The sequence below is a fragment of the Lutzomyia longipalpis genome, chromosome 1 (assembly GCF_024334085.1).
Source record: "Lutzomyia longipalpis isolate SR_M1_2022 chromosome 1, ASM2433408v1".
NCBI lineage: Eukaryota > Metazoa > Arthropoda > Insecta > Diptera > Psychodidae > Lutzomyia > Lutzomyia longipalpis.
Genome location: NC_074707.1, coordinates 17,158,439 through 17,185,121, shown reverse-complemented (window position 1 = coordinate 17,185,121; position 26,683 = coordinate 17,158,439). Strand labels below are relative to the sequence as shown.

The window sequence follows — 26,683 nt, the reverse complement described above, 5'->3', positions numbered from 1 at the left end:
CCGTGTCCTATTTCTTCTACATTTTTTTTCGACTTTGCCAAACTTTTTTCTTCTTTTTTTTTGTATTTTACGTAACACATTGTCAATATATATTCTATATATAATATATATTTTATATCTCTTTTTCTTTCATTTTCTTTTATTTATATTTGATATATAATATTTTTTCTGTAATGCAATGAATAAATTTGCGTAATCTACAATACGTAATAACTTTTTTTATCCTTTCTTCTCTTATTTCTTCCTTCATAACACGTTAACATAAAATACGTTATATTTGCATCTTTATTTTTTCTTAATTTCTTTTTTTTCATTCAATTGTTTCTTTTTTCTTTTACTCTTACTATATATAATCATATACATTTTTTTGTTATTCTGGATGTTCATAAATTTCTTTGTTTCTACAGTTTCAATAATTAAATTGTAAAAAAAAATAATATATATACCATCTTGTCTATAAATATTCCTCGAAAATAATTCTTAAGGGGGGCAGGGTGAAAAAAATACATAATAGAAAAATATAGCATAAAATCATTTATATACAAATTTCGTATGTATAACTTAAAATATATATTTGTTTTCTTTTTTTCTCAATATTTTATATACTTCATTCACTAAATTGCGGCTTTTACGAATAAATCAAAGTCAATAATTATTATATGAAAAAATTAGTCCTTTTTTTCTATGTAAATATATTTCTAATATTCTTTCATATTTTCAATCTTTCAGTGTTTCCGGTTTCACTACAAATTCCCTTCGATTTTTATATCGTTTTTTTTATTTTTATTTTCTTATTTTCTTTCACATGCTCTACATTTTCTCATTTTTTGTGTATTTTTTTGATAAATTTATTGTCGAGGAACATTTTTTCTTCTTTAAACTATCTGTATTTTCCTTTTCTCATTTCATTTTTAGGAGTTTTTATACAATTTTCTTTCTATTTTTGCAAACATTTTACTGATATAAACGAGAAAAAAAGATAATAAAGCATAAAAATAATATGGAAATAAATAATTTAATTTATTATCAACAATGAATTGATTGAACTTTATATTTTCAGCTATTTTTTTATGATGATTTTTAATGTTATTTATATTTTTCTATCGATGAAAAAAACTGAATCACAAGTCAAATAAAATTATATTCTTGTTCCCCATCATTTGCAGCATCACGGAATTCAATCGCAAAGATTCATTCACTGCAAAATGGCACAAATTTTCTAACTTTATTCTTATTTCATTAACGCAAAAATGTGCCGTATTTATTCACTCAATTCGACGTTCAACTATGCTCTACAGAAAATTTTTATATCTCTCTTTAAACATTATAAATCTACAGTAAAAATACTGAATGAAAGATTTTTTTCTTTAATATTCTTGATATAATTAATTTAATAAAAAAAAATCATTCCCTTGAAGACTTGAATGTACAATTTAATCATGAAAATTACTATTCAATTTTGCCGCTGTCTCTTTGCTCGTGTTGATTAATAATTTAACTTTACTGGAATGATAAATTCAATAATATTTTTCTTTTTCTTGCACAAAAACAAACGGTGAGCTCTGAAAAAGAGCAAAAAAAACTAACCCTTTCTCAAGAAGTTCAAACAATCTCATTTCATCTATCAAATATTTGGTGGTCTCATCAACAAATCTTTCTTCTCTTTCCTACGTGATGAATGTGAGTTTTTTTGCATATTTTTAACGTAACTATTAGAGAGGAAAATGTACAAAAAGTTACGGAACAAGGCAAAGAAAAAATCTCGATGCAATTTGCATCCACTTTATGCACAAAAAAATTCGTTTCGAACGTACAATTCCTAAATTAATATTTTTTTAACACGCGAAATGAATTGAAAAAAATATTCTAAATATATTTTTTGTTCTATTTATAATTATAATTTCTCCACAATCTTTAGTTTCAACAACTAATTTTCTTTTTTTTTGTTTCATAATAAATTACACATTTAGAAAGATTTTTTCTCCCCATTTATACCTTCAATAATTCTCTGAATTACTACGCACTGTGAGAATTTTTAAAGTTCTCACATTACTACGGGGGGTGTTGTTAATATTTGTTTTTAATTTTTTCTCCATTTATAAGAAGAAAAAAATTGGAGAGTTGCATCTAATGCTGACACAAAAATTTCAGTACAATTTCATTTCGTTCCTTTTAATCTTTACAATTCTTCTTCTCGGCGAATCTGTCTCTATAATGCAATGAACTCATGAACTCGGACGAATAAATAATTAACTGAAATGAATAAAGAGACAATTTTAATTATATTTATACTTAAAAAAAACTATTAAGAGTTTTCAGATGTTTAGTGGCAGACATTTTCGTATTGTGCAAATTCTAACGATTAACTCGAATTTTCCTTTTATAATCACCCTTAAAAATGAATTTGCGGAAATGCATAAAATCACTAATTGTATTCTATCAAATAATTTTAGTCAAAATGAACTAAATTTGTCATAATATATTTATGACTGAAATTCGTTAAGTAAAGTCTAGGGACCTAATTCATCATTCTTTTCATAATTAAATGGGAATCTATGATAACTAGAGAGTTTAATAAGCCACGCCCTTGACATAATCCAGAGGAAATCTTGTTTGGAAAAAAGTTTCCTCTTATTTAGAAAAATTCTCTTAAAAATTCCCAATTTTGCGTATATCCCGAGAAAACGAAAATTGATTAAAACCTTAATTATTTTTTAATCTAATCTGGGAAAGCATATTTTGATAGATTGAAACCAAGAAAGTTATTTGACAGCAAAAATCTGCACCTATCCTCTCGAATCCAAAAGCTCTTTGACAGTTCGTTTCACCGAAAACGTTAACAAAATTTTCCCAAATATTTATTAATTCCCGAAAATTCAATTAAATTAAATTACAAATTAGTTAGAATTATTTTCTTTTTACTGAAATAGTGATTATTCATAAAGAAGAATTTAGAATTAGAAGATGTTAGAGTTTTATTTCTGTATCGGTATGTGATAGCTCTAATATGCACAAATAAATTTAAAGAGATTGAATACGCGAAAATGGCGAAACTGCCTACTCATCAATTAAAATGTAAAATATATAAATATTTTAACAGATAAACTTCTGTCATTTCGACTGTTTCATTTAGTTATATTATTCCGTCACTAAAAATTGTTTTTATCATTTTTGCAAAAGTTTTCTGAGCTTTAAAACCGAACCAAAAACAGTTATGTATACTTTGACGACTTTAACTAAAGTGTTCTGCTAAAATACTCCAGCACTGATTAACTTAGGCACTTTTCGCCTTAGTATTTTTTTTAAGAGTGTTTATAGCAAACGTTGGAGAATTTTGCATTGATCAAAACCACTTTTCCTGCCTCTAAATCGTTTTCTTTGTGTTCTCTTTTCTTAAGCAAAAAAAAAATACCTCAAAGTATTGAAAACAAACCTTGACTTTAATTTTTTTTATGAAAAATCCCTCATGATTTGAGTGTTGGACACCTTCTTAGAGGGCCCCAAAGGGATCAAGTTGGACATTGGCTTGCTGCGGTACACCAACTGATGCCTGAGTCGGTGCCACTTGTCCCTGAGGTGCCACCATCCCTGGTGCTGGCTGTGCCATCATCCCTGGCATTCCTGGTTGTCCCTGCATTGGCATACCCTGCATCCCAGCCATGGGTGCACCCATCATTGGTTGCCTCATGGGTGCCATTCCCTGCTGCAAAAGCAAATCACATGGCACATCCATTAATTTTCCTTCTTTCTCTCTCTCTTTGTACAAACACCAATCTTTCCTTCAATCCCGGACACCACCATCACATAAGATTGGAATAGGGAGAAAAAATCACCAAAAGGGGGTAACAGACAATGGATATTTTATCGCACTGAAACACGCACATATAATAGCAAAAGATAATCAAATTCTACGATAAAATGCATGACACAAATCACCATTCAATTGCGTTAAATGCCAGTAGATAAATTAGAACAAAACAAAAAGAGAGAAATCTCCAGCACCACCAGCACCATTATTTCTTCTTTCCTTCCCTTGTTGTTCATCAAATCGTTCCAAGATTAGTATAAGTAGGTACGCAAAACAATAATATTTTAGGATTCACATAACATAAAAGAATTCCTCAATGCTCAGACACAATTAGAGGGATATAATTTGTAAAGAATCATAAACAAGCAACATTTTCTTTGGGAAAGCGCAATCAAATTTTTTTATGTCTCCTGACTTCTTTGAACAAGATTTCTTTTTATTAATTCGCAAGAAGGGAGTCTTCAATCGTGAATCATCCACATCTTACCTGATTCAAGTACGGTGTCATAGCGGGAAAAGGAGCGTGTATTAACGGATGTATTGTGCTGGGACTTGGAGGAACTGGCATGCCTTGCGCCTACCACACATAAACACAATAACCGAAAAGAAAAAGAAAAAAATCGCGAAAAATGCAACCAAAATTCAAGTTAAAATAAAACTTTAGAGAAGAAAATAAAGTTTATTTACAAAAATTAAAAGAAAAAAAAATAGAAGATAGGCCAAAGAAAGATTTTTTATATAAATAATTAACTTTTAGTCAAAATAAAAAAATATGATTAAAAAAATTATTTACAAATTAAATAGATTAATATTTCTTTTTACTCTTTCAACTAAATTCAATTAAATTTTTAAATCCATGTTAATATAGATTTTTGTTAAAAAGAATAATAGAGAAAGTAAAATAAACTTTACATTGCCTTAAATGCACTTTGGGGCTAAAAAAAATGTTTCATTCCGTGAATAAAATTCTATTTTGAGAGGGTATTCTCAAAAGTGCTGAGCGAGCGAGAAGGAGGGCTTTCAATGAGAATTTTCACAAGATGTACTTACCATAGGACGATAACCAGCCCCAGTTGTCGCCGCCATGGGTTGTGGTGTCCAATTAGCTCCGGGTTTTGCGGCATTCTTTGGAGAGTTCCACTGCATTCCCCTACAAGAAACATAAATCAAGATTTTTTTGTTTTACACTACCCGAAAAACTTCTTAAACAAGCGAAATTTTAGGGTTTTATAAAAATAAATTTATTTGAGCTAATTCATGTTGTGATTGTATTGATTTTAATAAATAGACTATCGTGGGAAATATATTTTATTCCTCTTTCTAAAATTGATAAGTTTTTCAAAACCAGTTAAGCAGTTAACTTTTGACGAACATTTTAGTATATTTATATTTATAAATTACTTTTTATAGTATTTTTGAATAGTCAGATTTAAATTAAAGCTATAAATACCCTTATTGTTTTATGTATAATGTTAGAATTTTAAGTCAACTTCTACCGTCTACTACATCTCCGTTTATACCGTTTACTACACTAATCCGATTTGACATAACTTTGATTCAAAATGTTCCAACACATATTCTTTGATCTTGATTCACTTTTTTTTATTCATTTCTTAAATCGAATTAGAAACGTATTTCTAGTAAATCGTTTTACGGAAAATTATGGAAAACCAATTAAGAAAAAATAAAGAATTTCCAACTTACTTGACTTGAGCAGAAGCGCTCTTGTTTATGGTGAGATTTTCCGCAAGTGATGCCAATGAACTATCCAAGTCACCGGTGAGCACCTTCCCTGTGCCAGTTGCCGGTTGAGTCGCTTGAGCTGTCGCCTGTGGACCTGCAGATGGGAGACCACTTGTTTGAGCCGTGACACCAGCTGCACCACCATGAGTACCCGGTCTTAGCACGTCCCCAAGTGCATCGAACCCTTTTTATTTTCAACATTCATTCGCGTTCCGTCATTGCGTTCATTTTTTTTTTCATTTATTCCGTGGCGGATGCATTCACCCAATTTTCACCGTATATATAGCGATTTTGTTGTTATTTTCACAACCATGATAGTGTAGCCAAAGGAGGGTTAATTTTTTTTTTCATTGTAATTTTGTTTGCCCGAAATTCACACCCAAACCACAAAATGTTTATGAAATTTTTTTGATTTTGTACAAATATTGTTTTTTTTAGTTAATTTACGCATAACCAAATTTCAATGCATCCCCGCGTCCATATTTTAATGACGATGGTATTTTTTTAAGGGTGGTGGGTGGTTTGTTTTTTACATGACGTGTATAAGGTGTAAACGTGTGCCAGGGGATGTGTTGTGTCAGTATTTTGTGGGCGGATGGCAAAAAGGGGGGGGAAAAGAGAAAATAGAAATATTTTATTAATATGTGTGTTCTTGTTAGTCAAAAAAAAAATTTTTAAAAAAAAGTATTAAATTATATAAAATATCAAGATATCCCAGATACATTGTTTGTTTATTTTTAGAATTTTTATCATAGAAATAATTCAAAAATAATAAATAAATAAATAAATATTTTATCAGAGCTTAAAAATAGTTTAGTTAATTTTTAAAATAAACAATATATTTCTTGGGGGATATCTTGACAAAATTATATTAAAACTTAAACTATAATTATAATGATATTGGGATTATATAGGGATTAATTTTCCATAATTTTACATGTGTTACAATGAACAAATAAAATGTTACTACAAAATGAGGCATGATGTTTATGAGAAAATTATTAAAAATAAACAAAAATGACGTTCAGATTAGTGGGTCAACATAAAACATACAACATACAAAATGTTTTTGGTGCACAACTAAAAGATAAATGGTTTGTTATTCCACATCTCTCCATCTACTCCCAATTTCCACCTCGCATGTGACAAAAATTAATGAAATTTTTACTTCTACTGCAATTGTGTGTTATTTATCTCCACCAACAATGAAATTAGTATCAACAAAAAAATGTTTCTAACACAACTTAATTCTTCGCTCTTTTGTCATTTTTCTTTTTTTTCATTTCATTCTCTGCAAAATGGGGACTCGCTACCTTACTAATTAAGATTACTTTTATTATGACTAAATACAAAAAAAAAAAGAATTCGCACTGCCTACATTTTAATCTTGTCATACCCACTATAAATATAATAATAATGTGACTATAAGAAGCATTTTTCAACAACTGGGATAAGCATTGTAAAAGCATTTTCGCATAACACAAAACTCAAAGAGAGATAACTTTTTCTTCTTAATTTTTTAAAAAAAATAAATTCTTATTTTATCTTTTTAATTTTCAGTCTTTTTTTTTTTTCAAATAATTAATATTATGAAGAAATAAAGAGGAAAGATGGATTTAATTGTTGTGTGAATTAGAAGAGAGATAAATTTTATTGAAAATAAAATTTAAAAAAAAAAATGAAAAGCCAATTGAGAAGCAGAATGAAACAACAAAATTAATTCCCACGTCGCTCATCGTATCGCAAGTGTATCTCTGAATATGCTATCAGAAAGTTCAACGACTAAAGAAAAGTATGATAAATGTGCGAGAGATGATGGCAAGAAGCTGGTGTGATGTATGATTTGTCCCAGGGGTGAGAACATTCTTTTTCCCTCATACATATTTTTTTTCATGTCGCTCTATTTTAGTATTAAAAGGGAATAAAATCTCTTGTAGTGTTGGAGAACAACCCCAGACAACAATAGAAAAGAATATAAAGGAAGAAATTCAATGAAAAGAATTTCCTTTCTCCAAGGGATAAAGTTGAGAAGTTTTTTATACGTTGATTTTTGTTTTAATTCAGGTATTTTTGCGAATATTTTACTTTGTATTAAAATACTTTTTTTTTATCCCTTAGAAATCTTTCTTTTCATGAATTCAATTGTGAATGATTTTTCTATTGCAATGCAATGAAATTTATGAAGATTTCATGAGTGAATTTTTCGATACTAGCCTCCGAAAATGAATCTTTCTTCTCTGTTTATTTATTTTCAGGGTCCAAAAAAGAAATTCCGGGATTAAGGAACATTAATGCCGTTTAAAGAATGGAAATTTTGAAAAGAAACAGAGAAAGAAAAATAAGAAAATCAAAGGCTGAAATTATCGATTTCGTTGATGATGAATTTTCGAATTTTCATTCTCATTTCCAAAAAATAATACTTAGAACATAACCGACAAAATAAAAAATTAAATATTTGAAGTCCTATTTTAATTTTACTTAATAAATCGAGGACTATTTTGTCCAATGTGTTTTTTTTTTACAACTCAAAAGTCGTAAGATTTTAGCGGTTTCTGTTTAATAATTTTTCCGAATTTTTCTATAGTTGAGTTTTAAAAGAAAAACCAAATATTCGATATTCAAAAAATCTTTTAGGATAATAAATAATTTCCTATTCAAGAGATCTCTAAAAAATAAAAGATTTAATGTCTAAGGAATTATACAAAAATTAAAAGATTTATTGTTCAAGAAATCTTTTTAAAAAATCCTGTTTAAGAAGTCTCTAAAAAATAAAAGATTTATTTTTCTAGAAATATTTCAGAAAAATAAAAGATTCATTGTACCACAAATCTTTCAAAAAATTGAAGATTTACTGTTCCAGAATTCTTTTAAAAAAAATCTTTAAAATATTTCTGGAAAAGTATTTTTTAACGTAAGAAAAATGGTCAAAATCTTTCATTATTTTCACAGATTACAAACAATTTTTCAACTCTCAAAATGTAAGTAAAAGAACAAAATTTTTGACAGAATCTTTATCAAAATTGATAAAATAAAAAGTTCTGAAAAAATTATAATAAATAAATTTCATCGGTTATGCTCTCGCAATGGACAAACTGTCGTACACAACATAATATAAAAAAAAGGATTAAAAGAAAATAAATTGAATACAAATCTCATTTGGAGAAATACACAGAAAGGACATCCAACAGCAAAAGAAAATTCGAGCGAGAAACAAAAACATATTGACTAAATGGCGACAAAAGCAGCACGGAACACGAGACCTCCTTGGACAAATGGCTGCCTTGCTGGGGACCCAAAGGCCGCCACTCCACCAGGATATCCAGCAGCCGCCCCTTGACCCAACTGTGCCTGTGCCATTACGGCCGCCTTTGCGGGGGAATCCGTTCCAAGGGCCATGCGAATGGTATCATTGAGATCATCAAATGCACTCTTGGCCGGCGATGCTGTTCCCGGCGGCGGAGGTCGTCCTGGTGGTCCTGCAGCTCTACCCGCTTGTACACCACCCACACCACCACCAACACATACATTCGGATCATCACCTTGTATCTGCCCCGTTGCTCCTCCATCAACCCCAAAGGGATTCTCCAGTGCTGCGTGCAATAAACCATCGCAGAGTTGGGTTGTTTAGGAATTTTATCGAGTTTTTTTTTTCAATTTGTTTTCAAACAATGTGTGGGAGGGAAAGAAATATACAAAAAAAAGAAAAATAAAATGAGATAAAATATGAAAAGGAAGAGAGAAGAAATTTAAATCGCGATTAAATTTAACTCGAGAATCCCATAAAGAAGAATCCTATTATGCTGATTACAACACGAAAGTAACGGAAGTCGGTACCTTATGGGGGGAGGTGTCTTAAATTAGCAGCATAAAGGGATAAATTTTTGACTAAAGAGGATAATCCTTGTGCGTTGGAAGTGGCATTGTAGAGGAAGAAAGGGGATAGAGAGGAAAATATAATGGAGAAATGCTTCAACATGATTATCCCACGTGCATTACTTTTCACTCGCTTTTCTTTGTTAAATTCTCTTTTTTTTTCTTGTAAAATTTTAACATTTAAACCTCTAAAGTTTATCATGTAAATACTCTTAATGTTTAATTTATCCTAAAATAAATGCAAAGTTTCTAAATTCAAATTTTACTTCTTATTAAATTTCTCATTTTTTTAAAATTAATTTAAATACCATGCACTACCGCTTATCAAGTTAGATTAATTCCCAAAAATAATTAATTCTTATTTTGGCTTATTTTTTGGATGCTTTAGCATGGAAATTAATTCAATCATCGTTAGAAAATTAAATTAAAGAAAATATTGTGATTTGCACTCAAATAAATCTTGTGAGTGATCTAAAAGAAATTCTTTTTGCTTTTATTATCTCACATCCATCTCTATACTCACCAGCAGGTTCTGTTGATCCAAATACAGAGGAGAAATTACTGTCTGACACGAATGTGTTGCCTCCTTGTGGAGCAGCAGCAGCAGCTGTTCCATTGAATCCTAAATGTGTGAAAATTAATACAGAAACATATGCTTTAGTTAATGAGAACTTCTTTGAGGGGATTTTTGCCAAATATTTTTATGATTCATATCCCACATTTTTCTGCTCATTATGCTTCTTAGATTCTTGGAAAAATCATGACAAATTTATTTGCTCAATTAATTCATCAAATAAATAGACACGACACATGTTAAGTTTCTTCATTTGAAAGTCAAGTATTTTCCTCACATACTTTTGAATGAAAATGTTGGATAAAATAACATAAATTGAACATTAACAAAATGTATGTTCTTATAAAGATTGAAAATTCAGTTGATATGGTTCGAAATCATTGAAGAATTTTTAATCATCCTCCCATATAAACAAACAATATCCATGATATCCCCACAAAATCCTCCTTTAATCTTTGCGGACAGAGAAATTTATGTTCTGAATAAATCATAATAGAGGTAGAGTGACGCAGAAAAATTATTATGCAAAAAAAATCCCGAATAAATTACTTTGTTAGTCCCTTCCCGTAATAAATTAGAAAATATAGAAAACTTTTGTCATACCATTACTCATCCACATATTTCCTGCAGGTGCCTGTTGTGGGATACCCGGTGCCACAGGAGCAGCCGTACCCGCTGCAGGTGGTGCTGAGAAAATATCAGCAAACGGATTGCCCAACTGAAGGAGATCATCTGAGGCCTTTGTCGGTCCTGATGGAATGGCTTCATTTTGTTTTGTGGCACCATCACCACCCGGTGAGCCCCCAAAGAGATCCACAATGGGTGCCGTTTGGGTGGCCGGTGGTGATGATAGGAAGGGATTTGTTGATGAATTTGCTCCACCGGGTGATGAGACTTTCGACTTGAAAGTGAACAAGAAAAGAAAGAAAGGGTTCACGATGGGGGCAACACAAAAAAGAACCACAAAGTCTTACACACACACCTTGTACTGGTTCATTGCGGCTTCCTCTTCCGCCAGCGCCTGTGCCTTTAGCGCCTCATCAATACCATTTGTGTGATTATCAAATCGTGCTGACGCTGCGGCCGTTCCAAACGATGAACTAGTAGAAGAGAGGGCAGACACACCACTCTTTACGTTCTTTTGGTTGCTACACAATCATTTTTGTATTGTGTGCCATGTGTATTTCGTGTGTAACACCATTCGGTTTTTTTTTGCATTTTTGTTGGCCGTGATGGTGATTTTTTTTTCAGCGAGGGTGGAATAAGGTGTGGAATTGTGATAGGGAGTTTTTTTTTCATTGTGAAATTTGTGTGTTGGCAAAATTTACGGGCAAAGTAAAAAGATCAACAAAGTAATTTGGGCAGCAAATACGAGAGAGAGAGAGTTCAAATTAAGTGAGCAAATAATTATTAAGAGTTTGTCACAAAAATAAAGTTTCAAGCCATATTGCAACAAAAAAAATCAAAAATTGTTTACACCAAAAATATTTCCAATTTACACGATATCAGATTGAAAAAAAAATATTTAAAGGTAAATTTACATAAAAATAAATCACATCGAATTATTTGTAGCAATTTTGTGGATTTTACAGCAAATAAATCATTTTGGCCATTACAACACAATAATAAATTTAATAAAAAAAAATAAAAATCATAAAAAATGATAATAAATAATATTTTTCAAAATACACACAATAATTTTTCACGTAAAGGATTGTGGGTGATAGAGAGATTCAATCGTTTAGGGGGTTGGAGGAGAACATAAATCGGAAAGAAAAAAAAGAGAAATAAAAGAAAAATTATTACTATTGTGATTTTTACTAGCTAAGATAGTAAATTACATAACTATTTTACTATTACATTTAACTGTGCTTTTACTATGTCAAAAAAAAATGTGAAGAGGAATTAAAATTTAACGAGCAATAAATGTGTAATATCATGTTTTTTTAATAAACAAATAAATATAAATTGGAACATGACTCTTTGTCATTAATTTTGAAATGTCCGAGTTGTTGATTTTTTTTTGTTTAATTTCTTTGTGTTTTATTCTTTTCAGCTGAATGTACTTTTTCTTGCTAATTTATTAAAATGTTAGATTTACTTCCGTAGATTTAAGAATTGAAGAAGTTTTTGCAACCTGATGTTCTATCAAAAATGTTTCAATGTATGACTATCTCACCGACGAAATATTTGCGTGAATGTTTCATGTTTTTGTAATCATTCTGCAACTGCATGAAACATAAAAAAATATACTGAAACATTCGGTCTTTAATCGCAATATTTATTCTGTGGGTACTCTACTGAGACATTTCTCAGTAAAAACATTTTTAACGACTCTATTAAAAATTAATTAATTTGGAAAAATATAAAGTTTAACATTCTCAATAAATATAAAAATGTTTAGGAAATAAAATATATGATAACGACGTAGTGATTAAAATTTTTAGACAATTCTTTGTCGAATTTTCCAACGAATTTCAGTGGAAATTGATAAGTTTATTTGGCAGTTTCTGATTCTTTTTGATATTTTAACTGTCTCCTTGAATAAATTAACTATCGATAAATAATCTTTTTTTATTTACAAAGATTTCTCAATGCCTCTGCTGTACATTCGTTTCTGTCACAAAAGAGCATAAAACCAACAAATACTTGACGTTCAAATTTAAATTCTTTTTAATAATTTTAAAAATTCTTTTTCGGTGTAAAAGTAACATTTAAATCAAATAAGACATTTCAAAATTAACGCAAAAGCCTTAAAATAAATTCAAGATAATTATGCTGTGTTGAAATTTTCAATAAATCGAACGTATTAACGCAATAAAAGAAAAATAAAACATACCTTGCTGTTTGTGTTGGAGTATTAGCGGCTGATCCTTTTTTGCCCTCTAAAAATGCCAAATGACCCTCGAGGGCGTCCAATAGAGAGCTGGGTGCTTTTGTCAAGTCCGGCAGTTCACCCTTATCAATACCCATATTTTCTGCCACTTTGAGAAATTCACCAACACGATCCATCCTCACGAGGAATTTCTTGTACAAATCCAATGCATCCCGACACTGCTTCTTATTCATATCAAAGTATTTCTCCAATAGATTAATAATGCCGTCATTGTAGCATGCAAACAGTCGAATAAGATCGCGAAAGAGCAATGTGAAGCACATACTGATAACACCTGCGTGGATAATTTAGATTTTTTTTAATATATTTCGTCGTTTACCTATCAGTCAATGATCCCCCTTTCAATTGGGATAAAGACAACAAAACGAAATAAAAATGAAAATGAACAAAAAGGTGACCAGACTAACCATTTGTGAGGTCATTTGCTGTACAATCAAACTCAAGAAGAGCATCAAGCTGAGCCTGTAGCACCGGCAGAGTCTTTAGCAATTTATCAGCATTCATCGTCCTGATGGTACCCTCCTCCTTTCCACGTTTCATCTTGCAGAAGTCAAAGGCCACTGTACGGTAGGACAATGCCTTCTCATTTAAGTATTTTGCATATCGCCGAATGAAGGGCGACATATCGTATCCTGTTGACAGAGTTGAATGAAAGAAAATAAAAGCACACACAAATTTCAGAATAAGCATCATCGTGTCGAAATTTATGGGGGGAAAGCAAAGAAAGAAAGAAAAAAAATAAGAGGAATTAACCGATAAACCACATCGCCAAATTCAATGCGAGAGATACTTTAAAGAGTCAAAAAGAAAATTTCAAATATATGTATACGATTTCTTCAGCCACAGCCAATATATAAATATTTAAGTAACTGTCTCTTTCACAGGAGTTACTCAATATTATGTACGTCTTTCATAACAACCATCTCAAAAGCCTTCTTCTTTTGCTTCTTTCACCGCATCTTCCACAGTCCCAGAATAATTTTACATTACAAAAATAATTAAATTTTATATTACGAAGAAAATTATAAATTTATTAACTCTTTTATGTATCAAAAAAATAATTATAATAAGACAAAAAAGTACAAAACACTTTCACTTAAAAATGTATATAGGATGTATACAGACAAAAAAAAGTATATTATGCCACGCATGTATTTTATAAAAGTAAAATTATTTTACTACTACTAATAAAGTAAAATTAGCGCAATATCAATTGTCTTTTTATGTGTATGTTTTATTGTATTGAAATTCTAACATTATTTTGTTTTAAATTAACACAATAAAATTGAATCACCTAAAATAAATTTGGCGTATTGACAAAATTTTAGTCTAAATTTAGCTGTTTAGTTTTTTTTGTAAATAGAAACTTTATTTAAAAGCTTTGAAGGCTTCAAGTAAACTATAAACAAGTAACTATTTATATAGCTCTTTAACTAAATGTTTTTAAAGTGATTCAATTTTTTCAGTAGCATAGTGCGTCTGTCTTTAATTGTTAAATAATAAGAAAGCTAAAGTCAAGGAGTAAATTAAACTGACTTCTTATTAAAAATATTCAATCAATATAGTGCTAAATTGAAACGTTTGGTAGCCCAGTGGTTAAAGGCACAGCTTATTAACGTTAAAGTTGTGAGTTCAAGTCTTCCCTTATTCAACTTTTTTTTCATCTCTTTTTTATTGCTTAAAATAATCCTAAACAAATATTTGTAATCAAAACAACATGAATAATGAACTTTCAGCCTAATTTCTAAGATTATAAAAAAAATTAAATAGTAATAACAGTTAACTTTTTTTTTAATTTAAAAAATGTGAAATTACTTTATCTCAAATTTTGATTTTACGATTCTAAATAAGATTTTATGCTTAAAATGTTCTTTTAATTGTTTTAAAAGACATTAGACGCACTGTGTAATTTTTTTAATTTTTATTTAAAGGAAATACCTAAATGTTACAACATTCTAAACAAAAAATTAGGGTTAAAAAATAACGAAAAAAGTCATGGCATAGAATGTAATAATAAATGGTTTTATAGTGTGAGCAAACCAAGAGAATAAAACCTCAAGAAAAATATATTTATATTGTTATGAACGTTATTTTAGACATACCAATGCTACTATCCCTTGAAGATAAATCTGAAAATGTTTTATCATTATTCCCAAGAATTTCTCCGTATACATCCCGCTTTTTCTCTCTCTTTTTTCATTATTTATTTCCAACACTTCATCACATGACAAATAATTCCATAAAATTCCATCATTTTGTATTAATTTGGCATTATTTTGTTCAAATATTTACTTTCCCATTCATTGTTATTTGGAAATTTCAAGTGATTTCTGTGTCTATTGAGATTTTTTTTCTTTTATCTTCATTTACAATTTAATGTTAACAACTTACCAATTCTTGCTCCAACAGCTCCTTTTGGTTTGTTAGATAGTGTAGCAGATATGTTTTGCAATATGTTTTTTTTAGTAGGTTGCAATTTGGACAAAGAGAGAAAGGTTTTGCATTAGTTTGAATATTAGTACAGTAAAATTGACAATAATAGGCATCATTCTGAACAGGAAAATTGACAGAGTTGTGAATAAAAAAAATTGTATATTATATAGATGTGTTGATGTAAAAAATTTCTCACATCTCTCACCAATCACCGTGTAAATTATGTTAATGATTTTTCATATTATTATAGAGAAAGTACAGACATAACAAAAACAAAATTATAAATTATTCGGTGGTGGTAAATAGTTCTTGTTGGAAATATATTTTCATCAAGCAGATAAATTCAAGAAAAGGTACATAGATGCTGTGTTCAGAACGAAACATTACAGTTAAAATTAAAGTAACATAAAGCTCACACAGGAATGAGCTTTTTCAGTAAGTTTAGTATATAGGGAAAAATTAATTCTTTTACTGTACAGAGCAGACATAATTTGGAATAAAATTTCTATTCACCTTGTACACCTCCTTTATCGAGGAAATTGCTTAAATTAAACGTCGAATTACTTGATGCTAAATATTGCATGAATCTCTGTAAAGAGAGAAAGGTGTGAAGAACATTATAAAATAGACCCATAAATAAAATTTAATATTAGCTCCTCTATATACCCTACCTCATTTCCATATGCCAGTAAATGATGTACTGTGATGAGAGCTTTATAGACCACCACCCAATTGGTATTTTGTGATCTTTCAATGAGTAAATTAGCCAAATGTGGAATTGATACATTCGGCTCATTGGTACAGTGTACTAAATCTGGAAGAATAAAAACGAAAGAAAAAACATATTTAAATAGAAGAAAAACCCATTAAAATGGAACATCTAAAAGCGATAATTTGTATAAAAGCCCATTGAGAATGTAAATGTTTATAGTTTGGAAAAGTCTTGAGCGTTTCCATTTAATCCTCCACGGCGTGAAAATTTTCAGTTTTACTGAGAAATGACAGAAGAAATTGGAAAATACAGCACATGCGGTATATACCTACACATTCTTTTCCTCTATAGGCAAAATGCATATAAAGAAAACCCCAAAATAGACCTTCTTCTCACACACATCTCTCTCGCATCCATTGATTCGCTTTTTCCAACTCACAAAATATAAATATAGAGTCATAAGGTTCTTGGGAAAAACATCCTCTTTCACCTCTTTCATTTCACTAAAATATCAACAATATTTTCCAATGATTTTCTTGTTTTTCCTCCACCGAACATCACTTCTATAAAATAGCACAAACATACACACATATTTCCTTCGATTAAATTGATGAAACTTTTAAGGAAAATTAGAAAGTAATTTATGAACTTTCTGGTAAAGTTTGAGAGAGGTTTTAAGAAAAGGAAAGAGCTTTTTCAAAAGACATTTTACTTTATTAAAAGAGAAAATCCATGAAATATTAATAATTTGATTAAAATATTCCTCACCTTGTAGCTTTTGTCGAAGATTCAAAATAAAATTTTTCGACAAAGGAATTTATTCGTTACTATATGAAAAACTTCTCATTCAAGGGATTAATCGAGACGAGATGCGCGGAATCTTGTTTAAAATCATAGAAAGATAAGCAATCTCCAGACTTTCAATTTTTCTCTAGGATAACGTAAGAAAAGCTAACAAGAATTTACCCAAAAATGTAAACAATGACGTCACCATCATATTTTTTATCTTTTTAAAGTATGAAGCATAAAAATATCTTGTCAAACCATCATCAAAGCATTAATGTGGTGCTTCATGCATTTAAAGAGATAAAAACCACAATAGTGACGTCATTTTCTACGTTTTTGAGCAAATTTGTGCCTATTCTTCCCATTTGATTCCAGAGAAAAATAAGGAATCTCTTTATCGAATTTTTCTTTATTTATTTTTTTATTCTCTTGAATATTATGCGTGTCCTCACACTTTTCTCAAATCAGAAGTATACCCGTACAGGAACGAATAACCCTCTTTGAATAAAGGAGATTACATAATTTCTTCAAAGAAAATTCTTTCTATCTCCCTTGGAGTATTAAAGTGATTAAAGTGTTAGAAATATTCATCGTTTCAAACAATTGCGCATTCTTATCAAACGCAAAACCTCCCATAATAATCTTTCAACATAGGAGAAAATAATATAAAGCAAAAATGTTTGAAAGAGGGCTGGAAAACTTCCAATACGCCGTATTATTGATGGCTTTTCCCCATCCACTGAAACAGAGCATGAACTGTGATATACATTTTTTTGGCCCATCAAATTAACGACCTTGCCTTTCCCTCTCTTCCTATATGTAGGTATTTTGTATGTGTGACACATTCCCATTTTATTCGCTTACATTTGCAACAGTAAGAAAGCCCCACGAAAAACATGTTATGATAATTATTTTTTTCGACTACACAGCAAGACTTTTCCTCATTGTCTCAACAATTCGTCATTCCATTGATTGTTACCCACCACAATTAAATTCACATAGCGCCTGGAATCTTTTGCATAACTCTATACTCTGCGTTTTGTATTTGACTGATAAGAAAAGTGTAAAGAAAAACCCAATGAAAGAGGCACTGAGAACGCCCACAAAATTCCTGTTTTCAAGTTTTTTTTTTAATATGTATAAAATATTGCTGGCGGCAAGAAAAAAATGAAAATGATAAAGCTTCACACCCACAGAGGTCAAGAACAACAAAACAACCTTTAACTTTGAAAATAAGAGAATTGAAAAGAAAAATCGTTAATGGAAAATTAATGCATTTCTCTTTGATGAAGTTGTCGCGCATTTTGTTGAATAGATAAAAAATGTTACATCAATTTTGAGCATAAATTTCAATAAATTCATCACATTTTTGTTACAATTTCCATACATTTTGATACAAAATCAATACAATTTCAATGCAAATTTTCAGCGATTGGTTTATCAATGGAATCATGAGAGCATGTAGCATTTTTTTTATCAAAGATTTTATACGGTTTTTCAAACATAAAATTCCATCATCAATTCCCCTCCCTCCGTGACATTCACAGTTGCAGATTCTCATCGTTCTCATCACAAAGTAGAACAGACAATTCCAGTTTTGAGTTTAAATTTAACACACGCCGTGAATATAAAATCAATTATCGATAGAAGTATCATCGTATACATTGAATGATGCTACATGAGTCATTTACTTTTTCCTTCAAAGTATCTGTAATTTGCATTTTTATATTTTTCTCGAAAAGAAAAACAATTCGCGCTATTTTACTATTGCATATTGAACGTATAGCTGATCATATTTTTCTCTCAATTCCCAAGAACAAAAGTACGTCGGAGGCTGTCTGTGAGAAACAGTGCATGAGAAAAGAACAAACTCTAAAATGAGAGACAAAATATTTGTATTAAAATTCCACAGCATAAGAATTTCGTGTCTTTTTTGGGCCATCTTCAGCTGCTTTTGTAAATAAGAGAACCCAACTGAATATCCAATGACGAAGGGAAAAAGGTTCCGCCTTTTTAAATTTCTTATAAATTTTCGTCATTGTGCCATCACCGTTCAGTGGACCATTTTTTGTAGTGAAGAAAAAAAGAAGATTTTTTTAATGCACTGTCGGTGGATCAGATGGTAAAGAACTAAAAGCGGAAAAGCTATAAACAAAAATTGATAATCATCTTCCTCTTTTGACCATGATCTTCTCTTGTTACAGTAAATATAGAAGAAAATTTCTCTTATTGTCTCTAATACTTGAGGAGAATCTCCCTCCACTAAAACTTATGTACATTACGTACGTCGTAAGCCACAAGTATAGCCATTTGAACATCAAGTCGAACACAAGGGACACACAAATTGATCTTCTGTGAGTGAATGAAATGAAATTGCGCACGAATATGTGTCCAAAAATAGTCAACTTTCTCTCCTACATCTCTCCTTTTAACACCCTCAAATATTTTCTTCTTTCTCCTCGTCCCACTCTACTGAAACATAAACCATCAATAATATTGCTGATTATACATAAAAACGGGGTATTGTACGTAGGATGGATAAACCACCCACAAGAGATTAAATTTCAATTAGAAGAATTAATTTGTAATTCAGTGTCTCCTGCCAAGTTTTACTGAAAATTCTGTGAAGTGAATCAATTTTTAATCTCTCGGAGAACTTCTTAAAATCGAAAGTTTAGATGTTTTGTACGATTTGTAGACCTGAAGAAGGGGAAACATCAATCTCAGAAATACATAATGTAGCAAAAAGAATATAGAACACCAGGGGTGTAGTTAGAAATCTCTTCTAATGAGGTATTTTTAGAAAACATTTTCTTTTTATTTTATAAATAGATTGAAAGAAAATTTTTTGAGTTTTGGTTTATAAAAATTCAGATTTTTAAGTCATATACTTAGTAGCATATTGAATTTGCAATGGAGCTTATAACGTTTTCTTTCCAACTTTTGACATTTTTATTCTTAACGTTTCATATTCTTTTCCAACTTTTAACATTTTCTTTTTAATTCTTGACGTTTATTTTCTCATATTTGTCATTATATTTCCAACGTTTGTTGTTGTTTCTTTTCTTACACGTTTGACATTTCTTGTAACGTTTGACGTTTCTTTTTTTTTCGTTTGACATTTATTTTCCAACGTTAAAAATTTTTTAAAAGGTTTGACTTTTTTTAACTTCTAACATTTAATGTAACATTAATCTTTTAACTGTTGAAGTATGCTTTCTCATACTTTACAAAACTTTTCTAACGTTTGACGTTTCTTCTTTATGTTTGACATTTTATTTGTAACTTTTGGCATTTGTTTTCTAACTTTTGGCATTCCTTTCAAACATTTGCCGCTTTTTAAGAATTAGAACTAAAAAAATAATAAACAATTTCTGATTTTTTTTAGAGCAACCAACATTTTCGGCCATTCAATACGCCCCGCATGAAAAAACTTTCCTTATCAGCACTCTTATTTTTTCCCATTAATGCCAAAAACAAACACTCGGATGAAATTATCAGAAATTTTGGAGTCTGGCGCGCGATTTTTCATTTCTTCTTTCATTCAATTATGCTCTGATTGCACCAAATCTTCCCCTTTTTTTTACACACAGCCTCCTCACACAACATTGTTCTCTGCTCTGTTTCGCAATTGAATGTTTTCATCAGCAAGCACTTTTCGTCGCACAGAGAGCAATAATTCCTCTCATGGGTCAATATATAGATATTCAATTATATTCTTAGCTCATTCGCACAAGGCAAGAGAATCCCAACTTGACACAACCAAGGTTGAAATTGTGATAAAAAGAACATTCAGTGGGGCGGAGAATTTTCTTAACATTTTCTTCTCCTTTTTTTAAATTTTAAATAAATAAAATGATTTTTCGAACATTCATCAATGGTCTTCCTCCCTCTTGGAGAGAATTATATGTATATGTACAATCGCATGGGCATTTAAACAAATAAAAAATTGACTTTTCGTGAACTCTAGCAATTGATAATTAATCAGCAAACCCAAAAGTCGCGACTGAAAAGTGAATGAAAAGTGATTTTAATTCACTTAAGAATGTTGATGCTTTTAGGAGTTTTTCCTCACCTTTAATTTTCCCACAAAAGCCAACAATGCAAAAGTTTGTCTCATGTACAAACTTTCACTTCAACCACCCTCCGCATAGAATCCTTGTGACGAGGATTAAAGTTGTACGGTACAATGTAAGCAAAAGCACAGAATTCTCAACATTCTTTCTCCTCATTGAAAATGGATGTAAAGCAAATATTTTCTGAGGTCTCTGTGACGATGGAAAAATCATAATATGTATTGAACCCTTTTTCCGAGGAATGTTTATATCATAAAAGGAGCAGAGTGGATTGAAAAAAATATATATACGGCAAAAAAGGTCCTTGAAGAAATCATTGAGAAAAATTCCACGCCAGCAACGATACTAAAGAATTTATGAGTAACACAAGTTAAGCAGCTTTGTAGACGAATATTTATGCTGTTTTTGAGATGAAAACAAGCACCAAGAACTGACTAAAAACAATTATTATTTGAATTTATGCAATTACAAACAAAACGACCAAAGAGTTGTTCTTTTTTTTCTTCCTCCTTCTGCCAGACACCTTCTTGCATAATTCATTTCTGTGGAATTTAGAAAAAGTCACATGAAATGCTCGTTTTCGCGCAATGAAGTTTTATTTATTGTTTAATCATTTCAAAATACATTCTAAAAGGGTTAAACAATTTATATAAAAAAAATAAATGTGGAAAGAACTTTATTTACATTTAAATAACAAATAAAACTTTCCATTCCACGAAATTCAATCAATTTACCCCTCAAATTTGTACTTGAAAATAAAGTTCTTAATCAAGCAACATCAATCACTGACTGTAGGAACTTTGGTGTATACTCTTCTCACAAGACAAAGTATTCGTACGACACAAATCTTTGGTAATAAATTGATACAAATCAGAGGGAATTCACGAGAAGAGAAGAACATCTCCACGCGCGCGTATTGCCTTCAACTCTTTTTGGTTGTAGTATAACCATTCTCAAGCAACGCCACCGATTTCAATTGACTCCTAAACAATTCAATTACACCTTGTTGATTCTCTCCGCACAATCTTTTCTTATATGTAGCTCTCTTCTTCTTTTTTCTACATCTTCTCAATGGTCAAGTGCTTCCGGTTTGTTACATTTTATTCATACATACCCATTCAACGATTCTCCAATGTAGGCATATTATGTTGGAATGAAATAGAGTGCGAGACACACTGAAAATCTGTATCACTTATTAGGTTGTACGCAAGATTGGATCTAGAGTTGATTAAATTCGCATTGAGATGTTTTTCTAGATAAATAAAATATGAGTCCAAAAGCAAAATCTTATGTTGATTGCGATTTTGTTTTACAGATCTAGCTTATAAAATCTTAGAAATTAAAAAGACAACCATTTTAAAGCTATTAAATTTAGAAACATCAAACATTAGGAACTTTTGACGTTTCTGCTCTAATTTTTGACATTTCCTTACTAAAGTTTGACGTTTACCTTCTAACGTTTTACTTTCTATTCAAAGCTTTTGACGTTTCTTCTTTATCTTACAACCTTTTCTTAGTATCAACGTTTCTTTTCTAACATTCGACGTGTCTTTTATAACTTTTGATGTTTTATTGTTTAACATTTGACATTTATTCTATAAAGTTTGATGTTTAATCTAACACTTAAAAATTTTCTTTTGGTCAATTTTTAACCGTGAAAATGCTATCTTTTTACCTTTATAAAGAAAAATTTGAACTTTTAGGGAGTTTAGACACCCAAAACCCTTCCTAGCTACACAACTGTCCATCAGAGAAAAAAACATCTGTGGAAAATCAGAAATTTCAGTACAAATTGAGGATTTAGGCAAAAACTTAATGTTTAGTGAAGATTACAAGCTCTATCAACTAATCGTCAGTACATTACATCTACGTTATCAATAAAACCAACTCTCAAAACTAAAAAAAAATTTATAGAATTTTCAACTCTGATATTCAAGCGCTATAAAGCATCACCCAATAAAGTACTACAGTGGAACATTTTATGTGTAAAAAAAATATCACCATAAAGTGATAAAAAAATGTAACATGAACACAAGAGGAGGCAAGATGTTACAAAATCCAACAGTTTGTTTTTCAATTTAATTACATTGCAAGTGACATTGTTATCGTATTACAATTTAAATAATTTTCTCTTCTCTTCTTTTTTTATACACAGCTTGGCGGAAAAAACTGCGTGCGAATGAGAGTTCATAAAAAGGAATCAACTAATTAATTCTTTTCTCTGGCTTCACCCCTCTTTTCAAATGCTAAACACACTTTTCTGTCGTTGAACAGTGGAATGTTTGAAAAATTTTTGAGTGTCACCACTTTGAATCATCGTGTAAAATAGAATTTGAGGTAATCGACCCTTGTATTCAAACAGAGGAAATTCTGCTGGATATTTTCAATGAGAAAATGTACCTTTTTGTGGAAAATTCATTGTGAAAATCATTCGTTTGTGGGGCCTTTTTTTTGGCAGAAGTTTGTGCGTAAATTTGAAAATTGGGAACAAAACAAAAACGACGACGACGAAGAACAACCTTGACCTCAAGTCTTTGTCTATTTCTCTCGCACGGGGGCATTTCTTCTCATCCTCTTCTTCTTCTACACTTAAAGAAATCATTCTCAAGCACACACAGATGCCTCTCTCTCACTCAAGACTTCCAATTCATGCAGAAATAATTCTTCTCATTCACATTTTATATAGGTATACTGCTTTGCAAAAGTAGGAGACAGGGGAGAAAAAATTCACGTAATCCACGTCTCCTCTTTAGCGCGTCTTCGTCTTGCAGAGAAGAATTCCATCTCACCTCTTCCTCCACCCCGCATCGCAAACAAAAATATGCTCAAACCTCCCGAAATTCCTCACAAATCTCTGGCTAATATTTTCCCATTCGCCATCCCTCTCACACTTCTTTCACGTAATTTTCCCACCCACACCAATCTGCTTTCCATTCTCAACGCATGCGCCAGGAAAAATCTTTCACGACGTATTATACAAATTTGACTCACTTTACAAACTCTTTCCTCGCTCTCCCCAATAACCTCATAAAACATATTTTATATTTTGTTTTAGGTTCATTCGCAAGGGGTTAAATGTTTGTGATAACATTAAAACAATATATTTACAATTTAGTTGCATTTAGAGATTCCGCGCGCAATCAGATTATCTATCAAATCGATTTTCCGCTCTGATGAATCCCATGGAAATTCCATCTCAAAACATTTTCTTCGCATTGCCTTTCACAGTGAAAGAAAAAGAAAAAAATCAATGCTCAACCTCAGGCACAAGTTTGAGGCTCTTTTGAGTACTCAAATATTATTTGAAAGTACTTCAAAAATTGCTGATTTAGCGGTAATTTATGAAGATTTATAAATTGTTGGCTTTATTTTATGGCCCTGTCCAAATAACCAATGAAGAGGAATAAAAGTGAAAAGACTCTGAAAAAAAAATCACTGTCCAACTGTGATTGCGATAAAGTACTCAAACGAATATTTTATCAGCCTTTCGCAAGCACGGTGAGCTATTTGGTGGAAAAGATAAAAAAGGTTTGGTTAATGATAAAGATTCTTGATCAATCTTATCAATAAAAAAATATATTTGGAAAAAGAAATTAGATCAGAAACTTCTGATACTAGGTTTTTGAATTTTCTTTAAAGGGCTCGAAACTCATTCTTTTGTGATTTAAATCCCATATAAAGGTTTTGAAAAATCTTATTGGAAAATCCTATTTGATTCAAACTAGCAGAAGAATTAATAGCGGAGTTTTCTGACTGTCTTTTGCAAATGAATTTCTTCAAAACGGCTGGGCTGATTGCGATGGAATTAAGTATGATAGTAGAGGGGGTCAATACAAGCTAAAACCCCCATATTGGACGTCGCCCCTTCTTCCCGTTTTATAGTTCCCATACAAATTCGCTATTTTTTTTCGTTTCCATTGCATATTTTCCTTAAAGTCTTTTCAAATTGAATTTACTCACGCATTCTTGGAAGCTCAGATTGACTAGTTTTTCAATAAAAACCTAAGTCCTCAAATAAATAAGTAAGTTTTCAGTGTTTTTTTTATGTTGTTTGCATTAGCTCGAAAAGCAACATAAGCAAGTCAACTTAAAAGCATTTCCATTTCAAAATGCCATTCAATTTTTTCCCCATTGAATCTGACCACCTAACTATATCTCAATAGTGGCTCACGCATTTGAATATCCCCCCAGAGAACCCCACAAGAGTGAGAGCAAAAGCCACACAAATCTTGCATCATAGCCCATTGTTGTTCAGTAGAGTCTGTTAGTGAAGCAAGGAGGGAGCACAAATCAGACCTCTGCTGTAGCAAGAAATTAAACATTCTCTGGGTCATTAGGCAGTTCTTTCACCTTCCCGGACATGTAGGAGATGAAATAAAAAATGAATGTAATAAACATGCAAAATCCAGAGACATTTTCCCTCACACTCCTGACCTTTCGCCAATGACGTCAGCGTGTGGCCCCCGAGTGGAAAAGCGACATACCATGGTACATTTTAATATTGCGCAAAAGGCTTCTCCTCGTCTGTTCTGTGTGTGATGAAAAAAAAATTTGTGTGGCATTTTTTGGAAGAGAGATGTTTCACAGCATGGAAGATGGTGCGGAGTTCCCAGTGGAGGAAACAATCCACACTCTCTGAACAAATAACCACTAACACATCTAGCCACAAAAATTCACCTCTCAAACCTGTTTCTGTGCGCGGCTCCCGCTTGGGGCTTGTGGAAGCCATCGAAATTGACCGCGTGTCAGACAACACACACCGAAGGCTTCTCGGGGGAATTTTCATTCTGGCCATTCGTTTGTCCGTCCGGGAACATTGGCCGGGAGTGGTGGTGGGAGGGGAAGCAGAGCGATGGTCATGGGTGGATTGGCAGATCTGACTGTATTATGTACAAAAAGCAGCCAGCTGGAAAAGTGGGATGAAGAATGTACGATGGGGTATGGCATGGAGTCTGCTGGGTGGCATCTGCAGCTGTGTAGCCACCACACAGAGGGGGTGGGAAAAGGCGAAATAGTGTGAGAGTGAGACAGCCGTGGAGGCGACTTTTCTATTGATTCGCTGACCGACTTTTCCTCAACACTCTTTTCCTCCCCATTCAAGGACGGTCACATGGACCATGATTCCCACGGGCGCCCCCTTGACGCCCCCCCGATTTGCATACGGTACTCACAGTCTAAGTGCTTCTTCTTGGGGCCAATCATCTCCTCGGTGGTGGCTTTACAGACGGATTTTGCGAGGCCCTGGCCAGCTAAACTGTGCCGAGCAGCGAGAAGTCTGTCATTGAGCGACGCCATTTCTCAAATAAGATTTTCCTCGTCTAAATATTGAGTCACACAATGCAGCTGTAGACGGGAGCGCTCCCTCCTTACGGATGACTCAGCGTTCCGGATGTGCGAAAGAACAGCCCAAATGGGGCACACTTGTGCCGGCTGAGTTAGTCCACAAGCGGAAAGTCTTCAACACCAATTTTCACCCAGCACTGGATCTTTCCATTCCACCACGCACACAAATATGACTTTTTTTCTTCTCTCTCTCTTCACTTGGGAGCACCCAATTCGGGGAGTTGCTGGAAAAACTTTTGCCCACTTTTCACAAGCTCCCCTCACCACTGGATGTGTACACTAGCTTCCTCCCAAATGGTATTTGCCACACCAACAATGAGGAAGTTGTCCTGCAACCAGAAAACACTGCTAAAATGCGACTACGGCAGATTTTCCTCCAACAGACACCCAATTGCTCAATTTTTATTTTGACACATCTCTCTATTGACATGACAGTTGG

The 26,683-nt window shown here is 31.8% G+C and overlaps 2 protein-coding genes across 30 annotated transcripts in view; one reads left to right on the top strand and one right to left on the bottom strand.

Annotated features, from left to right (window-relative positions):
- Positions 1 to 26,683, top strand: part of LOC129794187 (poly(A) RNA polymerase gld-2 homolog B-like) — a 255,708-nt gene that overhangs the window by 173,489 nt on the left and 55,536 nt on the right. The gene's annotated exons all lie outside the window — the stretch shown is intronic.
- On the bottom strand, positions 1,527 to 26,680 carry LOC129794215 (phosphatidylinositol-binding clathrin assembly protein LAP). Of its 29 annotated transcripts, none has more exons than XM_055834892.1 (16): positions 26,073 to 26,669; positions 15,999 to 16,141; positions 15,841 to 15,916; positions 15,286 to 15,306; positions 14,997 to 15,023; positions 13,302 to 13,526; positions 12,838 to 13,168; positions 10,981 to 11,146; positions 10,602 to 10,899; positions 9,948 to 10,046; positions 8,812 to 9,141; positions 5,513 to 5,645; positions 4,859 to 4,958; positions 4,296 to 4,385; positions 3,434 to 3,703; positions 1,527 to 2,253 (listed from the first exon to the last, which is right to left on the bottom strand). In XM_055834892.1, exons 1-15 carry the CDS (start codon positions 26,194 to 26,196, stop codon positions 3,491 to 3,493), a joined length of 2,376 nt encoding a protein of 791 aa, XP_055690867.1. In that variant the 5' UTR covers positions 26,197 to 26,669; the 3' UTR covers positions 1,527 to 2,253; positions 3,434 to 3,490. The 29 variants fall into 29 exon arrangements, with proteins under 29 accessions (XP_055690867.1, XP_055690908.1, XP_055690961.1 ...); XM_055834933.1 differs by having other exon boundaries at positions 5,513 to 5,735; positions 9,091 to 9,141; XM_055834986.1 differs by having other exon boundaries at positions 9,091 to 9,141.

Bases quoted from the DNA above. Each gene is read 5' to 3' on its own strand.
- LOC129794215 (XM_055834892.1), bottom strand. From the start codon at position 26,196: ATGGCGTCGCTCAATGACAGACTTCTCGCTGCTCGGCACAGTTTAGCT. The intron at 15,024-15,285 runs GTAAGTTGTTAA...AAACATTTTCAG, and splicing joins AGCTGTTGGAGCAAGAATTG to ATTTATCTTCAAGGGATAGT. The intron at 4,386-4,858 runs GTAAGTACATCT...TATGTGTGGTAG, and splicing joins GGGCTGGTTATCGTCCTATG to GCGCAAGGCATGCCAGTTCC.